The sequence below is a fragment of the Astatotilapia calliptera genome, chromosome 14 (assembly GCF_964374335.1).
Source record: "Astatotilapia calliptera chromosome 14, fAstCal68.1, whole genome shotgun sequence".
NCBI classification, from domain to species: domain Eukaryota; kingdom Metazoa; phylum Chordata; class Actinopteri; order Cichliformes; family Cichlidae; genus Astatotilapia; species Astatotilapia calliptera.
In genome coordinates this window covers 27,601,112-27,625,868 of record NC_137435.1, presented here as the reverse complement: position 1 = coordinate 27,625,868, position 24,757 = coordinate 27,601,112, and the positions used below count along the sequence as shown (strand labels likewise).

The following is a 24,757-nucleotide window of genomic DNA, read 5'->3' as shown; positions in this document are numbered from 1 at the left end:
TTCTCACATATCAATGCGTCATATTAACAAACCCAGCTATCCAAAATTAGGGCTTTCCATCACCAATGACCAGCTCTGCCTTTCTCCTCCTCTGTTATTGTATGCTTCAGACGGGACTTAAAGACAGTTGGCATTCTTCCTAAATGTTCTGAGCCATGATTGATTGTATCCCTTCCTCAAGCTCGCCATATCTTGAAAACAATCCACCTTTTGTCTCATCTTTAGTTGCCGCTGAGCAGATTGTTGAAGCTTACTTCCTTCTCTGTGACAGGTTCTTTAAGCTCCTCAGCTGTCCCTGAATAACCTTTGACCTTTCGGTATGGTTCACAAGGTCTTTTGCTTTTTCTCCGCAATGGGACACTTCTACATCATAGCTAACACACATTTTCAGCTTCGATAAATAATAATAAATACAATATATATATATATATATACATATATGTAAAACAAATCACTAATGGAGCAATGCACTGGAAAAAGATACAAAATCATCACTTGGAACAGCTCACATTTGAAATATTACATCTCATTGGCAAATAGCAGTTATGTGGAGCTGCTGAAGTAGAATAGCTGAGTAAGAATGTGTCCTGTTTCATGAACGTTTCCAAAAGTTCATGGTGTATATGTCGAGCATAATCTCACAGTTTAAATAATCTTTTTGGTAATGTGTAACATTAAGTTAAATAAAAAGGCTGAAAAATGGCCTGTTATTGTAGAGAAGTGTGAGCTGAGGCTTTTTCTTTACTGGTCTGTCTGGTAAGTATTTCTTTTCACAGTTAACTTGCCATAATAGAAACAAACCTAGAATAGGTGGGAAATAAACACCGGTCCTGCTCCAGACCCAAATTCCATCTATTAAGGAAGAATCAGTAAATTTACTCAGGCTTGAATTTCACTTACCACAACTGAAGCTCTGCTGCATTCATTGAAGAGTGCTGAGAGAGACAAATCATGCAGCCAAAGCCTGCTGATTCAGTTATTGATCCAGACTTGTATCTTTAAATGTTTTACCATGAGGAAAATGGGCACATTGCTGAGGGTTTGTTGATTTATTTAATGTCCATGTACTAAAGGTAGTTTTTTTTTCTAGGGGAAGGAAAAACGGTGGTCCTTGGAGAAACTGGAAAGAGGGGGGGCACTGTATGCTATGCTGAAGACAGTAATGTCAATAACACCTGATGAGATATCCAGGAATAAGGACTTGGTGGTTGATAGTTGTCTATGGAGAACACAAAAGCATTCAAACAGCTGTCCTCTCTGTTCGGCCTAACTGATGGGAAACAAAAATCACTTCCATTCATAAATGAAGAAGAAAACAGTTTCCGTCTTGTTTTGAACTTTATCGAGATAGATACATGGATACATTACAAGAAGACGAAAGCTCTGGCAGAAGGCTCACAAAGCCATCTGTTGCAACAAGTTGAGATCATATACAGTATCGCTATGTTTAAAATCGATAGCTTCCTGATAAAATAAGTTAGTTGCACTACTTCGGCTCTATGGTGACCCCTTGGGTAAGGAAGGGAGCAGCTGAAAGTACCTTCTTTTGATGACTGTCTGCAGAGATTTTGAGGCTGAATTATGTGGAATTCTATAACTAAGTAAAAAATACATTAAATTCCTGCATATAGGTGACGGTTTAAATGGAAAAACATTTTTGTTTTTTCAGTCTTCCCATTAAAATAAGTGCTATTCAGTAACGATGACAGGGCGACACAGTTCACATCGCTAACACTTTTTAAGCGTTGCGTTGTTTTGTGCTGGAAAAAGCTGGATTTTAAAAATGCCCTGAAAGGCACTAAGTGAACACTTCTCCCTGCACACCATCTTGATGGTGATGACAAATGACCCTGAGCTAATACGGAGAGCTCATTAAGGCTCCAGGGAGCTGCAGGATCAAAGTGGGGATGTGTGAGTGGGGGGGCAGGGCTGTAAGGTTAAGAGTCTATGTCACTTCCTTGTGAGTTGATGAAAAGTATAGAACAGGGTTGTGTCTCTGTGGACAGCTATAGGTATGCACATGTGTGTGTGTGTGTTTTCCCGGATGGGCATAAAGTTTCTTAGAGCCTCTTCTTGTTAAAGATGAATGGGAAGAGTGTTGGACTTCCATGTAAGTAAAGGCTTGTAAAGCCAAGGCTTACATTATTTATGTGTATTTTTCTGAGGAAAACAATGTGCTAATTATAAAAATAAAACAACTAAGGAAAAGTGATTTACAAAGACCTAAACCCAAAAGATAAATATCTGTAATATCAGCACTGATCATTGTCTCCTTCAGAAATTCTTGAAATTAATTGTGAATCTGTGTCTCCCTTTACATTACCCAGAAAACCCTGCATGCCCTTGGAAACCAAGTGTGGGTGTGGCCTGAAAAAGAAATATGGCGACCCATCCTTTGTTTCTGAGGTCCTGCAGAACTCTGCAAACTTTTAAAATCCTGTAACAACTAATGTTCAAGCGAAGCATTCAATTTCTGAGGATATTTGTCACGGCTGCTGCTTTTCCTTGCTTCTGATTTCACCCACTGTAAAATATGGAGCCGTATAGTATCTCTTTATCTCCACAGGGAACACACATGGTTGCAATAATTCAGCATCGCTCGTCCAAACTATGGCTCTTTGCATCACATCGCATGAAAGGATTTGAATAGGCTATTGATAATGCATCTTGCGTGCTCAGCTGGAGACAATTTTGTCTAAACTGACTGCTGTGGCTTTGTGCTGTTATCAGGAAGCAGCTTTCAGCACAGACTCAAATCCTTTCTTTATTTCTTATTTTTTGAGAATGCAGATGTGGGGAAACAGATATATTATCAAGTATTTTACCTGAACAACATAAACAGTTTTTCATACCCTGTTGTCTTTTAATAACTCTGGCCAAGTCATCGGTTGCTTCATGGGTGTCTTCCCCCTGCAGGCTCAACATAAGAGTACTGCTGAGTATGTTAAAATCGAAAGCCTTTTTTTTTCTCCCCCGAAACCAAAGGCTTTGTTTCATGGCTTATGTAAAATGTATGCGCCTTTAGATTAGCCTTTGCATAGTTAGATAGTGGTATATTGAAGAAATAGGACATTATTCCTTCATTACCCCTTGAAAAGCTAAACAAATCTTAAAAACCACCATTAAAAGCATGTTATTTTATAATAGCATGTTAATAAAAAAAGATTATGACTTTCACAAAGTGATACATCAGACTAATTTAAACAAACACTGTTGTCGTGTTCCTTCAATCTAATAAAAACAAGCTGCCAAACGATGCATTTTTTAAAAGCACGCCGTTTCCTGTTTTTTTTCCCAAACTGTTTCTCCACATTGGAAATTTCCTGTTATTCAGAATAAACAAACTCAATGTACAGTGAGGGGCCATTTAATCTTTTTAACAGATGGCGACAAGATACTAAATAATATTTCCTTTCCACCTTCTCTGACAGGAGATGTCTATATCTGATGTCTGCATATCACTGACAGCGTATCCCTTTTCGAAACCAGTCCTGTAACAGTGTATCATGGACCAGAACTACTGTGGCAAAAAACAGCATTTTACACTCATTGATCAGGATCAAGTCAGCTGTATAGACTTGATCCTGATCAATGAGTGTAAAATGTTACACTGCTGTTTTCTATCTTTGGATTGTAGGGACAATAGGTGCCAACCTCATCTGACCAGCTATAAGTAATGGCGTGGGATAGTAAAGGTGGTATGAAAGATTGTAGTGTTTTCAATAGAAAGCAGTTTAAACAGTGGGGACTTCAGTAAAACAGAAATATGCAAAAAAATAAATAAATTAAAAAAATTAAAAAAAGTATTTCTGTATATCAAATGAAAGCCCGTTTTACAAACCAGAAACTATTTTAAAGTAATGCCATAAATGAAAATGTCTTCCTTTGTTGCTCGATTATAACTACTGCAGATGTTAGCAACATTTACCAGACCTGCCTGTTATAAATCTTCAGCCAACAATCTGTCTACTATAAAAATAATACTTAGAGCAATATCTCATTGCCATGTGTCATAGATCATTTATATTAATAGGGTTTCTTGTTACCGCTTCATGCATATTAGAAGATAAAGGAAAATTTGTGTGGTGATATCACACCAGATTAGAAGGTTGGGAAAACCAAGTAAGAAGTAAGGTTAGATAAACATATTAAGACTTTGAAAAGAGTTTTAATGCCAGTATTTTTTTTTTTTTAAATTTGACCTCGAATGAGGACTTTTAGTTGGGTAGTAGAAGGGACACTTAGAAGATCTCCTCAATTCCATTGACATGCCTTCTGTAGAGGAAACAGAGTCTAGGGACAAAAGGGATGACTAAGCCATCACTGGAGGTGAGGTCACTGAGGTAGTTTGGCGAGGCCTCTGGAGTGGATGAAATTTGTCCCGAGTTTCTCAAGGCTCTGGATGTTGTGGGGTTGTAACAGCTAACACGCATATGCAACGTTTGTGGAAGTTGGGGAGATTGTACCTGGACTGAAAAACCTCTTCAAGAAGAGGGTCTGGATGGTGTGCTTCACGTTTAGGGGGATCATACTCCTCAGCCTCCCCTGGCAAGGTCTTAGTCCATCTCTCTTGGTTGTGCCCTGTGGGTAAACGGAGTGTTAGGTTCGGTGGTCTCAGGATTGTGTCTCTTGCACTTGAGCAGTTTGTGGTTGAGCAGCAGGGATGAGACTTTCTCCTGTTCTTTCATTGTGCTTCATGAGTGCACCGATCCTTAAATCCTGTCAATAGACTTCAATTTTATTTATATATCACTAAATCACAACAACAGTTCCTCAAGACGCATTGTATTGTAAGGTGAAGACCCTAAAATAATACAAAGAAAAAAATAAAAAGAAAGGAAAGAGGCAAACAAACAAAAACCCTACAAAGAGTTTAGGATGCAGTGAGGCCAAAAATCCTTTTGTCACATTTAATTAAGCTGCAATGTTTTGTTAACTGTGAATTAACTTAGTGAACTTAGCCTTCAATGTTCTTCTTTCAGATGTTAACGAATGTGAAGTGGATGAAGGCGGCTGTGAGGGGTACTGTTGCAACACCATTGGCAGCTACTACTGCAAGTGCCCTGAAGGCAGTAGGTTGGGGCCAGATGGCAAGGCCTGCAATGGTAAGGTGGACATCTAGAAATAGCTGGCGTACAAACACTGACCTCCTGGGTTAACTTCATTGTTATTATTATAATATAATATAATATAATATAATATAATATAATATAATATAATATAATATAATATAATATAATGTGCCTGTGAATTTGTTATCATTTAGTAGTGCTACGACTCTGTTCTCTGTAATCGAGTTCATGTAACTCAGTACTAATGACTACTGAGCGTCATGTTTATGTGTCCCAGCTTGTGTAACCCCATAGCAAGACGGCCCCTAGCTGATTAATTATGACATCACTATAAAGCTTTTTGCACAGAAAGCCCTAAATGCGATCATCTTCTCTTCCAACATTTTATGGCAGTCCACTTTCCTGCTTCAATTTACCTTTAGTCTGAAATCATAAATGCACTGAGTAATTAGTTACAGGAACTACAATGAAGGCATTTTTGCATGGGCTTACTTTGGCTGCTTGTCTGCCTGTGGTCAAGTTTTTCCCAGCGAGATAGCATCGCAATCAAGACACAGTCACGGAAATTCTGTGCAAGTTTATTAGGGTAAAAAATAACGTTATGGTAGAGACATTAGGTGCCAATCATAACGTTATTTTTGATGCAACTTCCCATTTGAAACAGTCAAAGTTACGGCACCAAAACCGCTTGGTTAGGAAAAAATAATTATGACATTGCAGGAAAACACTGGCGTGATCCATTTTTCAGCATCTGCCCATCTTCTTCTCCTTCCTAATCCTTTCTCAATCTCTTGATTAGAAGCTTTACTGGAGTTGTTTCTTTATGCAGATGATGCACTCAGTGTTCATCTACTGTATAGGCAGACATATGCCATCATTTACATGAGCCTGTGGTACTGTGCTCCATCAGCAATAGCACAAAAAATGATCACTGTACATTTAATTTAGGCCTTTATTTTACCATTCATTGTATACTTTTTGGGCTTTTTAAACTCAGAGAGAAAAAAGTTAACTTTAGAAACTTTTACATAGTGACACCTATTATTTTGACTAAAAACATTGGTGCCATCTATAAATGAACGTGAGCATTTGTTCACATTCATCCATGTGAGGTAATTCAGTGGCCTTTGTGTTTTCTCCCTAAGTATTTCTTGAATCTGCTACATTTAAATGATCTGGCCTCTGTAGACCTACACATGCATCTGTCCACACAGGCAGTGCTGATATATTATAACAAGCGTGCCCTCCCAGTTCATCTGTCTTCTTTGAAAGAAATACGCTGAGTTAGCGGCGCGCCCATTTGTTCCTAAAAGCTACAGGTGTGAACAAATGCTCCTGATCTTTGACCTTTAAGACAGGATAGTGTCACTCTAACATTTTTATGCCTCACAGGTTGCTGGAGAAGTCAGGAGTGAGCAGCATTAGCAGCATTAGCAGCTGTTCATTTCTTATTTTAGGGGCTTTTGTGTGAATTTGCGTGAAAGTACAACCTGATACTTACATAGCATTTTTCACTTGCACCAAACACTCATAGACTCACACTCCAATAGATGCATCAAGGGCAACTTGGGGTTCAGTATTTCGCCTAAGGACACTTTGACATGCAGGTTGGCCAAAACTGAAGCACCCTGAAGATTTTGGTGAGAGAACTTGCTTTGAGTTTTTGGTTCTCACTAAAATGGGCTCTTTTAACATTCAGACTACCTTTTTAAAAAAAACAAACAAACATTCTACCTCATTTGTGCCACTAAAGCAGTTCAGCAGCATGTTAGTAGGGCTGCTGTTTCGCCTAATTGTATGTGTTAGCTCAACAATTCTGCTGTCACATGATATGACCTCCTGACCTGTGACACCTCCAGCCCTGCATGCACCTCACTGTGTGTCTCACGCTGAAATGATCTCAACTGGGGAAACCAATAAGCAACCTTGACAAACTTTTTTCTGTTCAGCTGTTTTGGATGTTAAGCATCATTCACAATAGCAGTCATACAAAAGAGCCTTGTTTCAGTGGCACACACCTTACGAGTGCAATGTGCAGTAAATATTTCTAACATCCATGTATATGTTCAAAGAATGGGGCAAACCATTAGGAATTTCTTTAGGCGACTATAGTCTTGCAATCACTTTGGAGAGGATTGCCCACATGGGTTTGCCAGATATTTAAATGTGTAGAAAGCAAAACACAAACACAAATAAATGCACACATAAACTACATGAAAGTGATTTAGTATATTTGTAGTACTTAGGAAATTCTCTGACCTCAGAGAAACCAGAATTATGGTTGTGTTGTGCATGCTCAAATAAACTGAACCACATGTTCCTGGGAAAAATACAAAAAGAAAACACAAAATAAAACTTTATTTGGGCAGTCATTGCACACACAGGCCTAACAAAGGAATTAGTGTAATCTCAAAAAGTCAGAGATGACAAGCAGGAAGAGTTTTGGAGGATCTTATGAGCACCGTCCCCAATACGTATACGTGAGTTGAGGTTTCAGGTTTTTGGCTTCACGGCTTCCTTCTCTCTGACACACACTATAGGAAAAACAGTGAACAAATGAATCGTGTGCAAAGAGCATGATAAACCACTCATCACTCACACCAAAGAAAGTGTAGTTGTAAAAGTCTTGATGATATTCACCGTTTCATCGTTTTGTTCACAGGAGACATAATATGCAGTTAGCTCTTAGTGTTTTTCTTCACTAGTAAAACTGAAGGAGCTGATGGGGGAATAAGCTGAACAGCACACTTAATAATTAACATTTTAAAGCATGAGAAATTGGAGCTTAAAATTGGTTAAAATTACACAATTACACCTCTTTATTCCACAATCCCGTAAAATTGCGTTATTCATTTTCTGTTATTTGGCGTGCGTCAAACGAAATGTTTAATTAGACCACCTCAAAGCTGGGTGGGACTTTTTTTTAAAATTAAGGATGTAATAAATTCCTTGTTTCTAAAAAGCTCATTTTAATCCTTCATTAAATTGAACGCTGTTCTCTCACAACTGACCACAGTTACAGGTGTCTCATTCATGAGCAAAGCGAAAACTTTTAATCAAGAAGCAGAGAAACTGTTCCATATTCATCACTGTGATGGCTGCAAATTTCATATTTGAATCAGTCAGAAGCAAGGCGTGGTGCATGCAGGGGCGGATCCAGAGAAATTTTCTTAGGGTGGCATGAAGGTGGCAAAGAAATCAAATGGGGTGGCAAAATCAAAGCCTCCCCCCCACCCAAACACATATGCACAAAACAAAACGACTACACAACAGAACAGCTACACAAGACAACACAATACACTAAGTATACACTCCACACTAACCATCACAAATCTCCCACATCTAAAAACTCTCTCTCACACACACACTTGCTCGCTCTGTCTCGCTGCTGTTACAGTCACTCCCAAAACTTTTCCCTCTTCCTAAACAACCAAATTCCATATGTTGACTTTTTTTTGAATTGGTCGACATGGTGCATTTGTCCACCGATAGGAAAGCGGTGGCTTTTTCCCCTTTCTTTACTGTTTTCACGCTGTCCTTAGAAAACGCTTAAAACACACACACACACAAAAACCTGACGACAGTATTTAGGAAAAAAGCATGGCTTATATATATTATCATAACTCTGGATTTACTGGCCTGTAATTAAAATGTAAAAACTTTGAAGTCTGAACTTTCAGTGTGGGTTGAAATAGAAACTCAGCGTGGCTGCAGCTTGTTGCTATGTCACCTTAAAATAGTCATGTGATTTGGAGGTGCAGCGTGTCGGTGGACCACAGAGGGTTCATAACACTCACCTTTCTTCCATTTCCAGAGTGTAACATCCAAACACCTGTGTAAAATCCGAAATTCCCATGTTGTTGTTCAAAATGTGCTCTGGCACAATCATAAGCATGGCTTGCTACTGAAAGCAAGAAAAAAGCCGGTCCTGCTATGGGCTGAACCATTTGTTAATGTTGCAGGGCGGGAACACTATCCAATACATTCAGTTTTAGCATTTATATTCACTGTTGACTGTAACTACACTCAAACTGTTAATGCTATCTTATTTTAATAAACAACACTGTCATATGCAAAACTGGGGTGGCACTTGGGGTGGCAAGGGATCATTTTAGGGTGGCACTTGCCACCCCATGCCACCCTTCTAGATCCGCCCCTGGGTGCATGAATACATATAAATATATATCTGTATGAGGTATGCATGCATTGCATATCTGTGTGTTCAGATGTAGATGAATGTGAGGAGCTCAATGGAGGATGCCAGCAGACATGTGTCAACACACCGGGCTCCCATCACTGTGAGTGCAGTGAAGGCTTCCGCATGCACTCAGATGGTCGAACTTGTATCGGTAAGTACTAAAGAAAAGGATTTACAGCACTTGTGGAAACTGTTTTCTATCTACTCCTCCCCACACCGTATTTTTCCCACATTAATAATTCAGGATTTTTTGCAATCATTCTCTTTGTAATAAAACAGATAAAATACAGTTTTTAAAAAAAAATGGTTTGAATTTATTGCACTTTTGAAGGATAGCCTGACATTCTGAGAATTTGCTTGTGAGCTTTCTTTCCAAGCTTTTGATGGGAATATTAATGTCAATCTCACCATATTTATTTTATGAAACTTAAGCAACAGATCATGTGCCGATCAGAGCCCTTTACTACACGTTCATGACATTAGAAAGGTTATGCCATACAAATACTTAGGATACACACTGATAATGCACTTACTCGGAACATGGATGTAGAAAGTGTGTATACGAGAATCCATCAGCATCATTGTCTCTGATGTTTTTAGTGTTTATGGCAATATTTTGTCATTTATGCTTAGGTCTGTGTGCAATTTTCGTTTTTTGTTGTTGCCATGATTTGTGTTGATCTTATCTTATCTTATCTTATCTTATCTTATCTTATCTTATCTTATCTTATCTTATCTTATCTTACCAAGAGTGCAAACTGGAGGCATAACTGACATGTATACTTTCTCAACTGCTGGTTAACACAAATCTGTAATAAGTCCGTAAACAACTCAGTGCTTTTAAACATGCAGACATGGTCAAGATGATCTGCTGAAGTTCAAACTGAGCATTACAATAGGGGAAGAAAGGTTGTTCGTGCCAGACGAGCCAGTCGAAGCATTTCAGAAACTGCTGAGCTGCTGGGATTTTCCCACACAACAATTTCTATTGTTTACAGAGAACAGTTCAACAAAAAGAAAATATCCAGTGAGCGGCAGCTTGCTGGGCGAAAATGCTTTCTTAATGTCAGAGGTCAGAGGAACATGGTAAGACTGCGTCAAGCTAACAGGAAGACATTAATAACTCAGATAACCAGTCATTACAGCCACGGTATGCAGAAGAGCATCTCAAGATATGAAAACTTGGACTACAGCAGCTGAGGATGACAGTGGGTGCCATTCCTGTTAGCTAAGAGCAGGAACCTGAAGCTACAGCTCACAATAGATGTCTGAAAAAATGTTGCCTGCTTAATGAGTCTAGATTTGTGTTGCAACATTCAGACGGTAGGGTTCAGACTGCGGGTGTTGGCATAATGGTGTGGGGAATAGTTTCTTAGCACAACGCGAAATCGTAATCCCAAAGTCGGCGATATCATGGATGTGGAGCAAATGTGTGACGCTGTAACATGAACCAAACTCTCTGTGGAATGTTTCCACCACCTCGATAAATCTGTGCCACAAAGAATTAAGGGTGTTCTGAAGCCAGGATTAGCAAGGTCTACATAATGAAGTGGCCAGTGAGTGTTCAGTCCAATGAAAACCAGACTTCATTGGTAGCAGTCACTGAACACAGTTAATGCCAGAACTAATTTCTTCACTTTGGGTTTTGTACAAATGTAACAAACAAATGTAGTGAAAAAAACAGAATGAAAGCGTAGAAGCTAGAGCTTCATTGAATAATCCTTGTGAGAAATTCAGACACAATTTAAAAGGAGAAATGCAAGGCGGTAAAGTACTTTTACCCTTTTAGGACCATAAAATTTGTCATTTAATGAAACAATTTGTTACTTGGAGAAAATCGGTACATCTCTGTTTCTATGTATGTCCCCTAATGCCCTCAGTTTCCAGCTGCAGCTTTGTGTTAAAAGATAGGTACGGATGCAGAGGGATGGCTAATTGTGTCTGTGGAAGTCATCAGTGTTAAAAGCCTGCCGTTCATTCAGTTTTACAGCCTGTGTCATCATGTCTGTGTTTAGAGCACCCAGAAGGCACACGGCTAATATTCATATTTGGCACGTCATTAAGTTGCAGGAATGATAGGATGGAAAGATCATTAGAAAATAAACTAGAGGTAGTCATTGGACCAACAGGCCTATTGAAGACCTTTTTTTTCCAGTTTCCTGCATTTACTCAAGTGTTTTCCACAATTATACAGCTGTGCAACTTGAGCTATGAAAGGTATTTTGAATTGCCAGAAAATTCAGTTATATTTATCATCCTTTCTAAGTTACTGAAAACTTAGTGCGACTTTCAGCCCCATTAAATCTGCACTTGAGCACCTGAGCGGATGGGCTTTATGACTTTGACTTTTTTTTTTTACTGAGCACTCGTCTATCTTCTTTGCTCTTAAGCTGTGAATTCCTGCTCTGTCTTGAATGGTGGATGTGAACACAAGTGTGTGGACACGGGGGACAATCACTACAAATGTGAGTGTCGGAAGAACTACCAGCTGAAGAGGGATGGGAGACACTGTAAATGTAAGTCAGCCTAACTTTTGGTGCAGAAACATCTGTTAAAGTGGCAGAGCTGTGCATTACACAGCTCAAAATCTGAATAGTCTTCATGGATTTTCTAATGCACTGATTAATTTTACTAGCAATCTTGTTGTGACAGAAAATATATTAATGTGTATGATTCAGATGTCAAGAATACAAATTGTCCTCATCAAACTGTCCTGACCTGGCTTCATTCTGCAAATATATGTATGTGTATGTTTCTCCTCGTGTTAGTGAGGGACCCCTGTGAGGAGAGGAATGGAGGCTGCAGCCAGATGTGTACTTCAGAAGAAGGCCGAGTTCACTGCAGCTGCCGACCTGGTTTTACACTGGCTGGAGATGCCAAGAACTGTGAAGGTGACAAAGCCCTCTCTCTCACTCACATAGCTATAACTCAGATAAGACCTCTGATTTCCTGTATGTGAGAAAGAAAGTTTTCTATGCAGTCCTGTGAGAAACTAACTACACCATTACTGCTTCCCTATAACTAAGAGGGCAAGTAGCAACGAGGCGCTACTAATCAAATGCACTTAATTATTAGATCATTGGCAGGTGTGAGCAGGTCTAAGCATTCAGGTGTGTGTTATACAATACCATTATCTTACCAGCAAACTCACCCTTTTAAACTTAAAGAAACTCCAAAATCCTCTCAGACTCTGCAACCTTAGTTAGCATGCTGGATGTTAAAGTTCCTGATTGTTCAGTTACAAAAAGAATGAAAAAGTATGACTTGTCTATAAAAACAACATGGCAGCATGGCACAGAACAATCTGCAAGGCTTCTGGAGCATGCCCTTTGGACAGATAAGACCAAAGGGAAGAGGTTTGGCCATAAAACACAAACACAGGATATCATCACAAAGACCTCATTCCAACTGTCAAGCATGATGGTGGGGGTGTAGCGATTCATGCCTTGCAGTCATTGAGTTGACCATGAACTCAACTGTGTACCAAAGCATCCCATATGGAAAAGATATATATAAATATTATAAAGTTTGTATCTGTCTTGTGTGAAACTTATATGAAAAGCATACAAAAGTGAAAAAAGATATAAGATCCCTTGAAAAATTATATAAATGAAACTTGTATGTTTTGGATACTTACTAAAACAATATATGAAAGTAATGAGAAAGTGGCCACTTTCATGAGTAAATCATGTAAGCCTTATATGATTCACTATATGAAGTAGGCCACATCTTATGCAAGTCTTTTATAAGTTTTTACTATTTCTTTTCCTTATGGGATTGCAGAGTCAAGCATGGCTGAAATTGAGCCATGAAACAGGACAATGAGTCCAGGCACAGCAGCAAAACTATAACAGAATGACATGAAATGAAAAAGAAAATAATCAAGGTCCTGCAGTGGCTCAGTCAATGCCCAGATCTCAACCTAAATGAAATTTTGTGATGGGACCTTAAGAGAACTGTGCATAAATCAATGCCTACAGACCTCAATTAAATGAAACAGCATTCAAAGTAGGCCAGATTCCCTCCGCTACATTGTGAGAAACTCATATGGAAAGTAGTTACTTAATGTTATAGCTAATTGTGGTTCTGCAAGATGTTGAGAGCTGTAATTAACTTTCCACAGGACTGCGCACATCTACTTGTTTTAGGAACTCTGGATTTGGTTGGAGACTTAGCTGCTACTCGACCAAGAAAGTCAGGTTCCAGGATACAAGTTTCATGAACACTGAAATCCTGTTTACCTCCGCTGTTTCTTAATATGATGCTGAATAATATTCTGCAGTTTTGCAATACAGTAGATAAATCTTTGACACAATCAGTGGACTTTTCTCATGCTCATGTGTTTCTGCCTACATGTCTTGGTGTATCTGTTGACATACCAGGATCTAAAGTTTGTTAATATTTGCCTCTTATAGACATTGATGAGTGCAGCTCTGGCCATGCCAAGTGTTCCCATGGTTGTGTCAACATGTTGGGTTCCTTTAGCTGTGTGTGTCATCCGGGTTTTGAACTCGGTGCTGATGCTAAACAATGCTACCGTAAGTAAGAACTTCAGCCTACCTTCCACAAACTGTAAAGACTGCTGAGTGCTTTTTATTATGCAAATAAGAGAACAACTTACATCATTTCAGAATGACTTTGTTGAAAATGTTCTGATTCAAATGTGCCTTAGTTTTTTTATTTTTAACCCCAAAGGGATTTTTTGACTGTAATGGGAATTTAACTAGTAACCTTTCCTTTGCTAAATAAATATGAATACCACTGCACACTATAGCGCAGGCTGGTGCAGCTTGCACATTCTAAAATCATTTTCTTTTTTTTCTGCTACCAACAGAACAAAACGCAAATACCAGGTTACTTGTAAACTGCTCTTTAATTTGAATCACAAAACTTTGCTTGTAAACATTTCAGTGTAGCACACAGGACTGACATGCGTGATATGCCTCAAAATTCAACCGAGTCCTAAGTTATATCCTTTTTAAATCCATCATACTCTCATTAGGTATTTATGTTGAGCATATAAAATGCAAAATTAAATGTGATTTACAGAGTCACTATTAGCCAAAAATGCCCCGTGTCATTGACCCTATATTTCATCTGTGGTTGTGTACTGTTGTTGTGGTTTGATCCTTTCATCTCCAGGCATTGAGATGGAGATTGTAAACAGCTGCGAGAAGAACAACGGAGGTTGCTCTCATCATTGTGAGCATACCACCAATGGCCCTCTTTGCTCCTGTAACCAGGGTTACCAGCTTGACCAAGACAGGAAGACCTGTGTAGGTCAGACCTTCTATACATGTGTGTGTGTGTATATATATATATATATATATATATATATATATATATATATATATATATGTATATTTTGTTTTCACCTGTTTTATTTAATGTGTTTTGGCTCTGTGCTTCAGTCCTTCAGAAGGATCTCTTCATACCAGCTCTTTAATACTTTCCACAGATAATAATGAGTGTGTGAGTGAGGAGTCCTGCTGCAGCCACTTCTGTAAAAATTATCCAGGCGGCTATGAATGCAGCTGCTGGCCTGGTTACAGACTAAATCCAGACGGTTGCAGCTGTGACGGTAAGGTTGGACTCTTAGCAGATCATCTAGTCTGGTACTTATTAAGGTTTTCTGTGTTGTGGCAAAGCTGTGTATGACACAAATTCTAAAAAGCGTATTTACCAAGTGAGTCCTGAAAAATTAATCCTTTTAAGGCCAGTTCCTACTAGAAAAGGGGGGAAAAAAAGAACATTTTACTCAAAAAGCGATGTACAGTCAAGTGCAACTTCTGGATGGGTAGAAAAAAAAAAAATCCATATCTGTGTCATCTTGCAGTGCTACACTATCTTTTCATATACTTGCACTATGTTTGCATTTTCTTCTGTTAGACATTGACGAGTGTCTGGCAGAGATCTCGGACTGTGAACAATACTGCATCAACACTGTGGGAGCGTACGAGTGCTTTTGTCAACAGGGCTTCCGTTTGAATGAGGACCGGCGCTCTTGCGTGTGTGAGTAACATTTTCAGCTTTCCAAATACCACTCTGCATTTCTTCTTGACATATAACATTGTACTTGGTCTCTTTAGCTCTTTACGGCAGAGAGCTGGAAGAGGAAGATGAAGAAGAGGAAGATGAGGAAGTGCAGCTCGAGGCTGGCAGATTACCGGACCTGCTGTTCCGCAATGCTCCTCAGCTCCTGCAGTACACGGCAGCCTTGCGCTCCCATTACGGCAGCGAAGATGATGACGACGATGATGGTAGTCACCGTGGTGACAGTGAAAAAGTATTAGAGATCCTGAGAGAGCGCAGGGGAGAGCTCAGACTGGAAAGTCACATAGGTACAGTAAAAAAACAAAACCCCAAAACAAGAAAAACAAAGCATGTGTGCTGAGTCTGCACTTTGTGCCTGACCAGATCAATATTATTTTATTACTCTCCTTTTGTTTTCCTATTAAATGTTGATGATCTTCAGGAATTTCCTTTGGAATTTCCTTTTTTAGTGTGTCTAGATGACTCATTTGGGGAGGACTGCAGTGTAAGCTGTGAAGACTGCGTGCATGGAGCGTGCAACGAAAACAGAGACCGATGCGAATGTTTGCCTGGCTGGACGGGGGTCATCTGCAACGAGAGTGAGGATCTTTAAAAGTGTTCTGAAGTGACGTCTTTCCATCATAACACAAACACTGTCCTTCGGGATAAATCATGTGCCACCTGTCATCAGTGTACTGTAGCAAGTTAGCTTAGCATGAAGACTTTGCTCCATCCAGAAGTAATAAAAACTATATGGTGGGATTTGTAAATACTAGGCTATATCTCATTGGCTTATTTTGCACAAAAAATAAAAAAAATTGTGACTTTATAAAAGTATTTCGTATACAAATGACACATTATGACAAAGCCTTAGAGGGGAAACTGGCTCCATATTTACCATTATTTTAAGTGGCACATGATCATCTCCTCATCTCACTTTCAGACAGAAAGGGATGAAGGGGAGACATTTATTTATTTATTTATTTATTTGTATGGGAAAATTGACCAAAGCGAATGAGTCATGTCCAGATCACATATCTGATTCAGTTGTACATTGAACAGTACAGCATAGACGGGCATGCACATAGCCTTGATTGTATCACAAGGCACATGTTTTCCCAGAGCTATTTGAACTGCCTTTAGCAGTATGGTCTAGTTAAAGAAAGATGACATAGCTCCCTGTGTGCATCGATCCAGCGTCATGTATCAAAGCCTGACGGCTCTTGTGTGGGAGGCTGTGTTGTTTATGGGCTCCAGAACACAAGAGGGCCAGGGGAATCAATTTGTCTGCTACTACTGTGGCCAGGACCCACAGCAAGAGCACAGCCCGAGGCCAAGGATGTCCACTACTGGGTTACAAAGCAAAGCTTCATTGTTCCCATCCAGCTCTGTGATTAATGGCTGTCTTTTGGTCTGAACCTGAGGAGGAGAGCCACGTGTGATAAGTCCATTAGAAGCATTCTGAAACGAGAGTCTGAGGGAGGCAGTGTTCAGATGCACACCCTGAAGGTGATGGGCCTGGGCAGCATTTTCAGGTGGAGTAGATGAGGAATATTGCTGCCTGAGGCAAAGATATGGGGAATGGTGCAGTAGGCAACAACATAGGGGGCTATAAGGAAAAAAATATGGGCCATGTATGGTCTTTAAAAAATGTGACATATAACATTTTTATTGTATGAAGTTGTATATATATAAAAAAATATATAATTAACTGGGTTACTCTTTCCCATATCTCAAATAATTGAATTATATTTGAATCATATCGCTGAAGCAGTGTGCCAACTCTTAATACTGCTGTTGAAGCATTACAAGTATTTATGGTGTTTAAAACTAGCTCTCTTTGTTATACATGTTGACTCAGGATGCCTTAAGTATTTATTTTATTTAACCAGGAAGTCCCTTGAGATTACAAACTTTTTTTCTAGGGAGAACCTGGTCAAGAGGGTACCTCAATACAAAACGACACCCTTGCCTACTGACCTGTTCACTGCCTTTTTCATATATTATTATGATTTCTCTAAATACGTCTTGTCCCTTCATTTATATATTAATTCATTCATTCTGAACTATTTCCTGTTCTTATCCTGTTCCACAGGGTGCTGCCGTTGCTACACTATTTTAAACAATTTCATCCTGCGATATAAAACTGTTGTAAAGAAGCTGCGATATGGAAGTTAAGCAGCAGTTAACTTGATGGATTAGAATACTTGAGCACGTCTTAAACAGCCAGCTGTTTCTTCTCAGAACTGCTAACAAGGCCAGTGAGATTAAGAAAGTCAGGCAAACCCACAACACCAGGAAAGAGAGGACGGAAGCTGAAAGTGTTTACTGCCTAGACCAAAACTCTAGCTTTTGATGTGTTTATTTTCAAATTAAAAAAAAAAAAAATATATATATATCTTTGGATTTCCACACTGAACTTTTTTTGAGCCAAAAAAAAATCTTCATCTCCTTTCTCTTCAGCTTGTCCACAGGGGAGCTACGGACAGGCCTGCAACAGCCTGTGTCGCTGTCAGAATGGAGGCTCCTGTGACCCTGTGACTGGCAAGTGTTTGTGCCCCCCTGGGGTGCAAGGCTTGCTCTGCGAGGATGGTTTGTATACACGCATTCCTACAGACGCATGCAACCACCTGGGTCTAGTTTGCTTGCGACCCCCTCCACATGAATTTAACTATGTGATTAGACATCTGTCAGAATGCTTTTATCCTCTAAAACTGACGAGTCATTAAAAAGATTTATGCTAGAAAGATAAGGAAAAAAAACATAAATTAAAGCTTGTTTCATACCAGGGTGATTATCTTATAAATAACTAGATTCATCTTGATATCCCAGGGTTTGGAAATCACTGCCCTGTACTCTGCTTCAGTGTGTGCTGAATGAGTCATTACCATTATTAAAGATGTCTTCTCACAAATGAGGCATGTGGGCTCTGTTGTATTTTTGAATCTAAGCAGGGACTAATTTATTTGGCATTATTCTTGCTCACAGGTTGCCCAAAGGGTTTTTTTGGGAGGCACTGCAGAAGAAAGTGCAACTGTCCCAACAGTGTGCACTGCCATCGTCTCTATGGAGGCTGCCTGTGCCCTCCAGGATTATATGGGCGTTTTTGCCACCTGGGTGAGTGAGAATTGTTAGAGTTCAAAATATTGGTGATAGCAATGTCAATGTTTTTAATGTCACATATTAAAGAAAAGCTTAACAGTCAGGGAATATGAAACTTTTACTGCATTAGCTGAAGAGAGACTGTCCATGCAACTGATAATATTTGCTGTTGTGTTTCCTTATAAGATGACAACAATAACGTAGTTGTCAAAAAAAGTGTGAATAATACTTCAAAATCAAATCATTCATAACCAATAACAGTAAGCTTTAGGTTGTGTCAGCTGTTAATACGTTTTCAGGTTTGCACACACACACACACACACACACACACACACACACACACACACACACACACACACACACACACACACACACACACACACACACACTTCAGTTTTCATAGTACTCAAACTGCCAACATTGTAAAAAATCTGCATTAATTTTACTTGTAATGAATACACGTTCTCAGCTTTCCGTTTCCTTTGGATGACAAGTTCACACCGACACGTCGCTTGCTTCACTTGGCCGTTTTGATGGTGGCACCAGGTGTGGAGGCAGCTCTCTGGGGAGCCAGTGGCCCTCCACTTTCTCCTCGATGAGGTGGACTGCCAAAGCAAACTCCTCATCGTCCAGCATGCCATCCCCGTCTACATCGGACAGCCTCCAGATGTGAGCGAGCACAGAGTTGGGCAGAAGAGTCTTTGTCATCCACTCTTTGACTTTGGTTCCGCTAAGTTTGCCCTCAGTTGGATTGAGGTTGTAGAAAATCTCATCGTATTTGGGTTTGTATTTCTCCACTACCCACTCATCGAAATCTAGCTCGCTCCCCTCGTCTATGGGAGGTTCTTTGAACGGGTCTCTGCTGTAATGCTCGGGCTTGAATGTTCTCAAAAATTCCCCGTCCAGCACTCCGTGGAGGGATCGCTTTCTCTGTTCTTGTTGTTGGATGTAGGGGACCAGCTTGGCGATGTCAGTGCTGAGGAGTTTATCCAAGGAGGCCATAAGGCTCGGTTTTAGCTTCTTGAACTTTGAGAAGTCTTGCCCCAAAAGTTTCTCCTGAAAATGTGTGCAATCGCATGTGAGACTAACACAGAACATTAGAGTGAATGAAATCTAACAAATATGGTATTTAAACAATAATCAAAGAAGTTGTTTTGTTGACCTGCATCTTTGTGCAGTCGGGGAAATCGCCAGCTGGGACACGATGCTGCTGCTGAATCTTGCTAAAAATCACGGGAAGCTGGTAGATCAGATTATGCTTCTTGCTTTCTCTACAAAAAATGGTTGGCATCTCCTGCTTCAGATAGCTGATAATGTGTGCATGAGCCTGTGAAGAAACACAAGGGAGTCATAAAGGTCACCACAGCAGCTGGATTTGTATATGCAAAGTACCGGTTGGAATTTATCATAACGGCTGATTTCTGACCCTCACTAAGCGCGCTCTCTTCACCAGGTCATTCAGCTTGCGTACTGCAGCGTTGCGTGGCAGGTTCCTTATATCGGCCAACAAATCCTCCTCCTCCAACTCTATCAGCTGGTAGTGGTCGCACATCTGCCTCGGCTCTGACCAGAAGGATCCGATGTAAACCCGTAAAATCTCAGGGGTTCGAAACACTTTTCCCAGTGACCACATGAGGGCGCCATACACTCTCATCAGATACTGAGAGTCCACCCTGTCAGCTTTGTTGAGAACCACACGCAACTTGTCCTCATAACCGCACAGGGCCTCGAATGCTCGTGTGAGCTCATCAGAAAACTCCAGCTTATGCGCGTCAAACAGCAGGATGATCCGATCGACACGCTCTGCAAACCAGCGCAGCACTGCTGCGAAGTCATAGCCTGGGGAGAAGGAACAGAAACATAGGGGTTTCATTAAGACTGTATGTAACACAGCCTCACAGCCTCAAACCATCGAGGAACGTTTTACACATCCCAGAGGTCCTCACTGGTTTCAAGCCATTTCGGTTACACCCACTGAAAAATGTGTCCATAAAACGAAGCAAAGGCTTTTCAGTTCCTCTCAGCTTATCTCCTGCCAGCCCAAAGTCATACTGCTTTCATCAGCTTTGCTTCTGCCTTCAAGTGTTTGAATTTTGCTGGCTGAAATGTTCCTACTTCACTGGGTCTACTACATTTATCACTCTGCTCCCACAGTCCAACATTAATAGAAGCAAAGGCTTGTTAATTTCCTCTGGCACTAAAAGGGAAATTAGAAGACATTCAGCCTCACCTCGGCTCAGTTTTCTTTTAGCAGCAGTCAAGATGCCTGGCGTGTCAATTATGCTGATACTCTCAAGGATCTGATTTGGCATCTGAACACACTGAAACCTGTAAATGTGATGCATTTCAGGATTACTTGATTCATTTATAGGAATAATGGCAAAGCATAATCCTATCAGTACATTATACAAACAGGAATTCTCCTCTGTGAACGCTCATCACCTGTTCAGAAACGAATTTCCAAAAGGGTCGAGGTTGCGAAAGGGCTTTTTCGGGTCCATCGTGAGGGCATTCCCAGGGATGATTCCCTCGACTTCTCCATACATGAGGGCAGTGAAGCAGTCAGTGGTTGGCTCTGGCCCAACTCTGCTACCAAGAAAATCTTGCTCTATGAGATACCTTGAGACACACATGGTGCAAACCAGCACTGTTATCTCCCTTTGTTTAAAACATGGCAAGTTAATGCATGCAGATCCCTTTTTTCCCTTTTTCTTTTTAATGATCCAAGTCCTGAGCTTACCTGATAAAAGTAGTCTTTCCTGTTGAGTACTGACCCATCACCAGCACCATCGGTTTGTTGTCAAAGTCTGCGTCCTCATAGCTTGGTGAGTGAAAGTGATGGAAAGAATAGTATTTTTCTACTGGCAGCAGCCGCTTGTAATAAAGATTCTTCAGCTCCTCTGTCACCATGTTGACGTCCCCCATTGCTTTCGGGGTGCTCCAAAGCCTCCGGAAGGACATGGCGACAGCAGTTTTACTCTTAATTTCTCAGTGTGGAAGCTGCTCGCTCTTCTTAGACCCAACTAAATGATGGAAGAATGTGCACAAGGCATATTATCAGATTCTCACAGCTGTCTGCTTCATCCTGCAGCGGGACATTAGAGAGGGTGGAGAGGGTGTAACTGGAGCCTGCAGCTGCACCTAACATAAAGCCAATATCGAGAGGGACAGGGTGGAGTGCAGCTCAGCTTTTGTTGCTGTGTGGGGACAGTTTTGGCAAGATTCACCCACAGGGATGTAACAATTGTCAGACTTAAAGGTCATGGACAAAACTTAAATCTGCTTATTAAATGCGTTTATATACAAGCAGAAATTAAAGTACTTGCAAAAACAGTCAGAGGAGTCAAAGTTCAATAAATCAGGAGAAACAGGAGGCAGCAGTCACATGACTTCAGCCAGCAGAAATCTATCGTTGTCATAACATGGTGACTGGGTGTGTTTGTTTGGCTCATTTTTAAGTGCATTTCGATAGCAAAGAATGTTTAATTTCAATATATTTTCCTTTTTTCCATGAAATTGTGACCAGCTAAACTTTAGACAACAGAAGGTGAAGTTGGTTTAGTGCAGCATTTCTGCAGCTATCAACATTTATATAAGTGTCTAATGAACGGATTTTGCGTAGTATTACTCAAACACAAGAGGATAATCTAACCTTCTACTTCCATACTATCAGCCTTTTTCTGTCTGTTTTTAAAACCTCTCAGCTTGTCCCAGGTGGACGCACGGAGCGGGCTGTTCCAAGGAGTGCGACTGTGTTCAAGAACATTCCACCGCCTGTGACCCCAAAACGGGAAGCTGTTTCTGCAAGGCTGCGTATCACGGCCCACGATGTGAACAAGGTATAAAAAGCACGTTTATTCCTTGACAGGAATGAAGTGGTTAAGATTTGTGTTTGGTTACATTTTCAAGCCAAATGCTGAACAGAGACGAGGGCGTATTACTTTCTCAGCTGTTTTAAAGGTTCTAAACATGAACAAATATGTTTCCAGTTGCAGTAATGCATCTCTAATGTGAGCTACAAAGGGGAGTCTTGCTGTTTCCTTGCAGTACAGTTTTAGTATATTAGTGTGTAGAAGAAGAAGAGTTTAGGAGGTTGTCGGTGGTCTTTAACAGTCAAGCTTCTACTCGATGAAGGTATCCAAGATATTTGGTTAGAGACTGCACACCATCTTAATCTTTTATGCATCTGCGTGTCTCATTGTAGAATGCGATCCAGGCTTTTTCGGGCCCGGCTGTGAGCAGCCATGTGACTGTCCAGGTGGAGGGTCATGTGACCCCAAGACTGGAGAGTGCAGCCAGCAATGTCCTGCAGGGCTTCACGGACATAACTGTCAACTGGGTAAGCAAAAAAAAAAATGATTTAAAGCACTTTGTAAAAGCCAATGTAAGAGCGCATGTTCAGTTATTTTGACGTCTAACGTATGCAGTGCAGTTATTTTCAGATGTTTGGCTCGCATTAATAATATCACTCGTTCCTTTTAACCTCTGCAAACGCAGTGTTCTCCACAGAGCTCGATTCCACAGTGCACTCATGTGGTCACAGCTTTTATAGTGAAAGACCGCACAGTGTAATAATGTGTGTGAATTTGTGAACTGCGTGGGCCGGCATACTGACACGTGTCAGCACGCATGCTTATAGTTTGCATAGTTGTTGCTTGTGCAACTGTGTGCCTTTTTCAAAGCAGCGCATTTTGTTATGTGTTTGCTCAGCTTTGTCACATTTTTAATTTCCTGCAAAGCATACAGATCTTTCTTTACTCCTCTATCCTCGCCTCCTTCTTCTATTCATCATTTGATAGCTTTGACTGATTACGTGGATGTAGTAGGTGAAATGCATCTATGAATTCACCTGGTCAGTGCAGGTGTTCTTGTTGTTGCAAACTACACAACTAGAAAGTAGGGTTCCTGTACAGCAGGGTGCCCTCTGGCTGTTTACTCTGCTGGTTGATGGAAAGTTCAACCCTCTGTACTGTGCTCTAGAGTGATGCTGAATATTGCTCAGGAGCCTCTGGTAAAAACATCACTTTATGTCTCTGGGGAGCGGACTAAGATAACAGAGTTACCATGTGTCAGGACTAGTGCACAGTCCAAGCCTAGGCGTGCTGGGTTTGCAACCCAAATAAAAGTTTTTTTTCGTTTTTCTCTAGGTTGTCCATAGCTTAAGTTGCAGGCCAGGTCATGACAGGGGCGATTTAATTCAGTTATTACAGCAGGAGCTTTTGGCAGAGGCTGAATAAATAAGCATCAAGTGATTATGATTTCAACATTTTCACTTGTCCAGCTGCCTCTCTTAATAATTTTTTTCACTGTTGTGTAACCCAGTCTTTTATTTTTTCTCCTGTTACATCATGTCTGTTGTGTATTTTGTGTTGCTAGCCTGCCAAGCTGGAAGCTATGGAGAGAACTGTCTTCTGACCTGTGATTGCAGTGGAGCTCCTTGTGATCCCATAACTGGACAATGCATCTGTCCTGATGGAAAGATGGGACACTCGTGCCAGGAAGGTATTCATTATTGCAATGTCCTATAATAATAGAAAGAAGACAATCAATTATCTTTCTTGTTTGCAGGCTGGACATTTGTTACCCCTCTCAGAGAGTTACAGAAATGTGCAAAGGTTTTGAGCCATCCCTCTTTTCCTTTAATTTGCTGGGAAAAACACAAATAGAATTGTACAAACATTTTTTGCCTTATATACTGGGTTTCCATGTTATGTTTGGACATTTTTAAATAAATCACTGCACCTAACAAACTTGTAAGTCAATATCTTTAATGACGAACTTTAAACAACATTAACTCCCTTAGTCAATATTTCTTTTAGTTTCTTTAAGCAGGCTTCAGGAATAGTTCTCCAGGCTTCTTGAAGGACATTCAAAGCTGTTGGCTGACTTTTGTTCTGTTCTCTGTCAAGATGATCCCACACTGCTTCAGTAATGTAGAGGTCTGGGCTCTGCGGAGGCCAGTCCATAACTGATAGTGATCCATTGTGTTATTTTTCCATATAGGTATATTTTTTATTGATTTACCAGTGTGTTTGGAATCGTTGTATGATTGTACTTTTCAGATGATCTTCCATAGTGGATCAAAATCTCATGTTTTCATAACTCCATCACTTTTTACAAGATCCCCGACCTCCCTCGTACATATAAACAATAATTTGGACCAAAAATGTCAAATTTGGATTCATTATTCCTGACCTGTTGCCACTGATTTTCAGTGTGGGTCTTGTGTAGTTTGGCATAACTCAGCCTTTTTTCTCCCTGTTTTTTTCTTCCATAAGAATGATTTCTTGACTGCCGTCCTCACACTGACACCATTTTTGATGAGGCTTCAGTGATCAGTAGCTTGTTCATC

At 40.3% G+C, this 24,757-nt stretch overlaps 2 protein-coding genes across 2 annotated transcripts in view; one reads left to right on the top strand and one right to left on the bottom strand.

Annotated features, from left to right (window-relative positions):
- Nucleotides 1-24,757, top strand: part of egfem1 (EGF-like and EMI domain containing 1) — a 57,369-nt gene that overhangs the window by 13,896 nt on the left and 18,716 nt on the right. The window contains exons 5-19 of the mRNA XM_026192800.2: nt 4,983-5,105; nt 9,299-9,421; nt 11,661-11,786; nt 12,039-12,161; nt 13,686-13,808; nt 14,413-14,550; nt 14,729-14,851; nt 15,160-15,282; nt 15,360-15,611; nt 15,774-15,902; nt 17,767-17,895; nt 18,292-18,420; nt 22,110-22,244; nt 22,610-22,744; nt 23,782-23,907. Coding sequence (XP_026048585.2) covers nt 4,983-5,105; nt 9,299-9,421; nt 11,661-11,786; nt 12,039-12,161; nt 13,686-13,808; nt 14,413-14,550; nt 14,729-14,851; nt 15,160-15,282; nt 15,360-15,611; nt 15,774-15,902; nt 17,767-17,895; nt 18,292-18,420; nt 22,110-22,244; nt 22,610-22,744; nt 23,782-23,907 — 2,037 coding nt within the window. The remainder of the gene's footprint in view (nt 1-4,982; nt 5,106-9,298; nt 9,422-11,660; nt 11,787-12,038; nt 12,162-13,685; nt 13,809-14,412; nt 14,551-14,728; nt 14,852-15,159; nt 15,283-15,359; nt 15,612-15,773; nt 15,903-17,766; nt 17,896-18,291; nt 18,421-22,109; nt 22,245-22,609; nt 22,745-23,781; nt 23,908-24,757) is intronic.
- Nucleotides 18,450-23,927, bottom strand: LOC113036439 (EH domain-containing protein 2-like). The gene is made up of 7 exons (XM_026192802.2): nt 23,822-23,927; nt 21,146-21,428; nt 20,848-21,024; nt 20,636-20,733; nt 19,832-20,244; nt 19,568-19,732; nt 18,450-19,461 (listed from the first exon to the last, which is right to left on the bottom strand). The coding sequence occupies exons 2-7, from the start codon at nt 21,364-21,366 to the stop codon at nt 18,901-18,903; spliced, it is 1,635 nt and encodes a 544-aa protein (XP_026048587.1). The 5' UTR covers nt 21,367-21,428; nt 23,822-23,927; the 3' UTR covers nt 18,450-18,900.

What these genes read in the sequence shown, in the direction of transcription:
- LOC113036439 (XM_026192802.2), bottom strand. Translation starts at nt 21,366, where the DNA reads ATGTCCTTCCGGAGGCTTTGGAGCACCCCGAAAGCAATGGGGGACGTC. An exon ending in AGAGAGCGCGCTTAGTGAGG is followed by an intron (nt 19,733 to 19,831) that starts GTCAGAAATCAG and finishes GTTTCTTCACAG; the next exon opens with GCTCATGCACACATTATCAG. An exon ending in CCGACTGCACAAAGATGCAG is followed by an intron (nt 19,462 to 19,567) that starts GTCAACAAAACA and finishes ACACATTTTCAG; the next exon opens with GAGAAACTTTTGGGGCAAGA.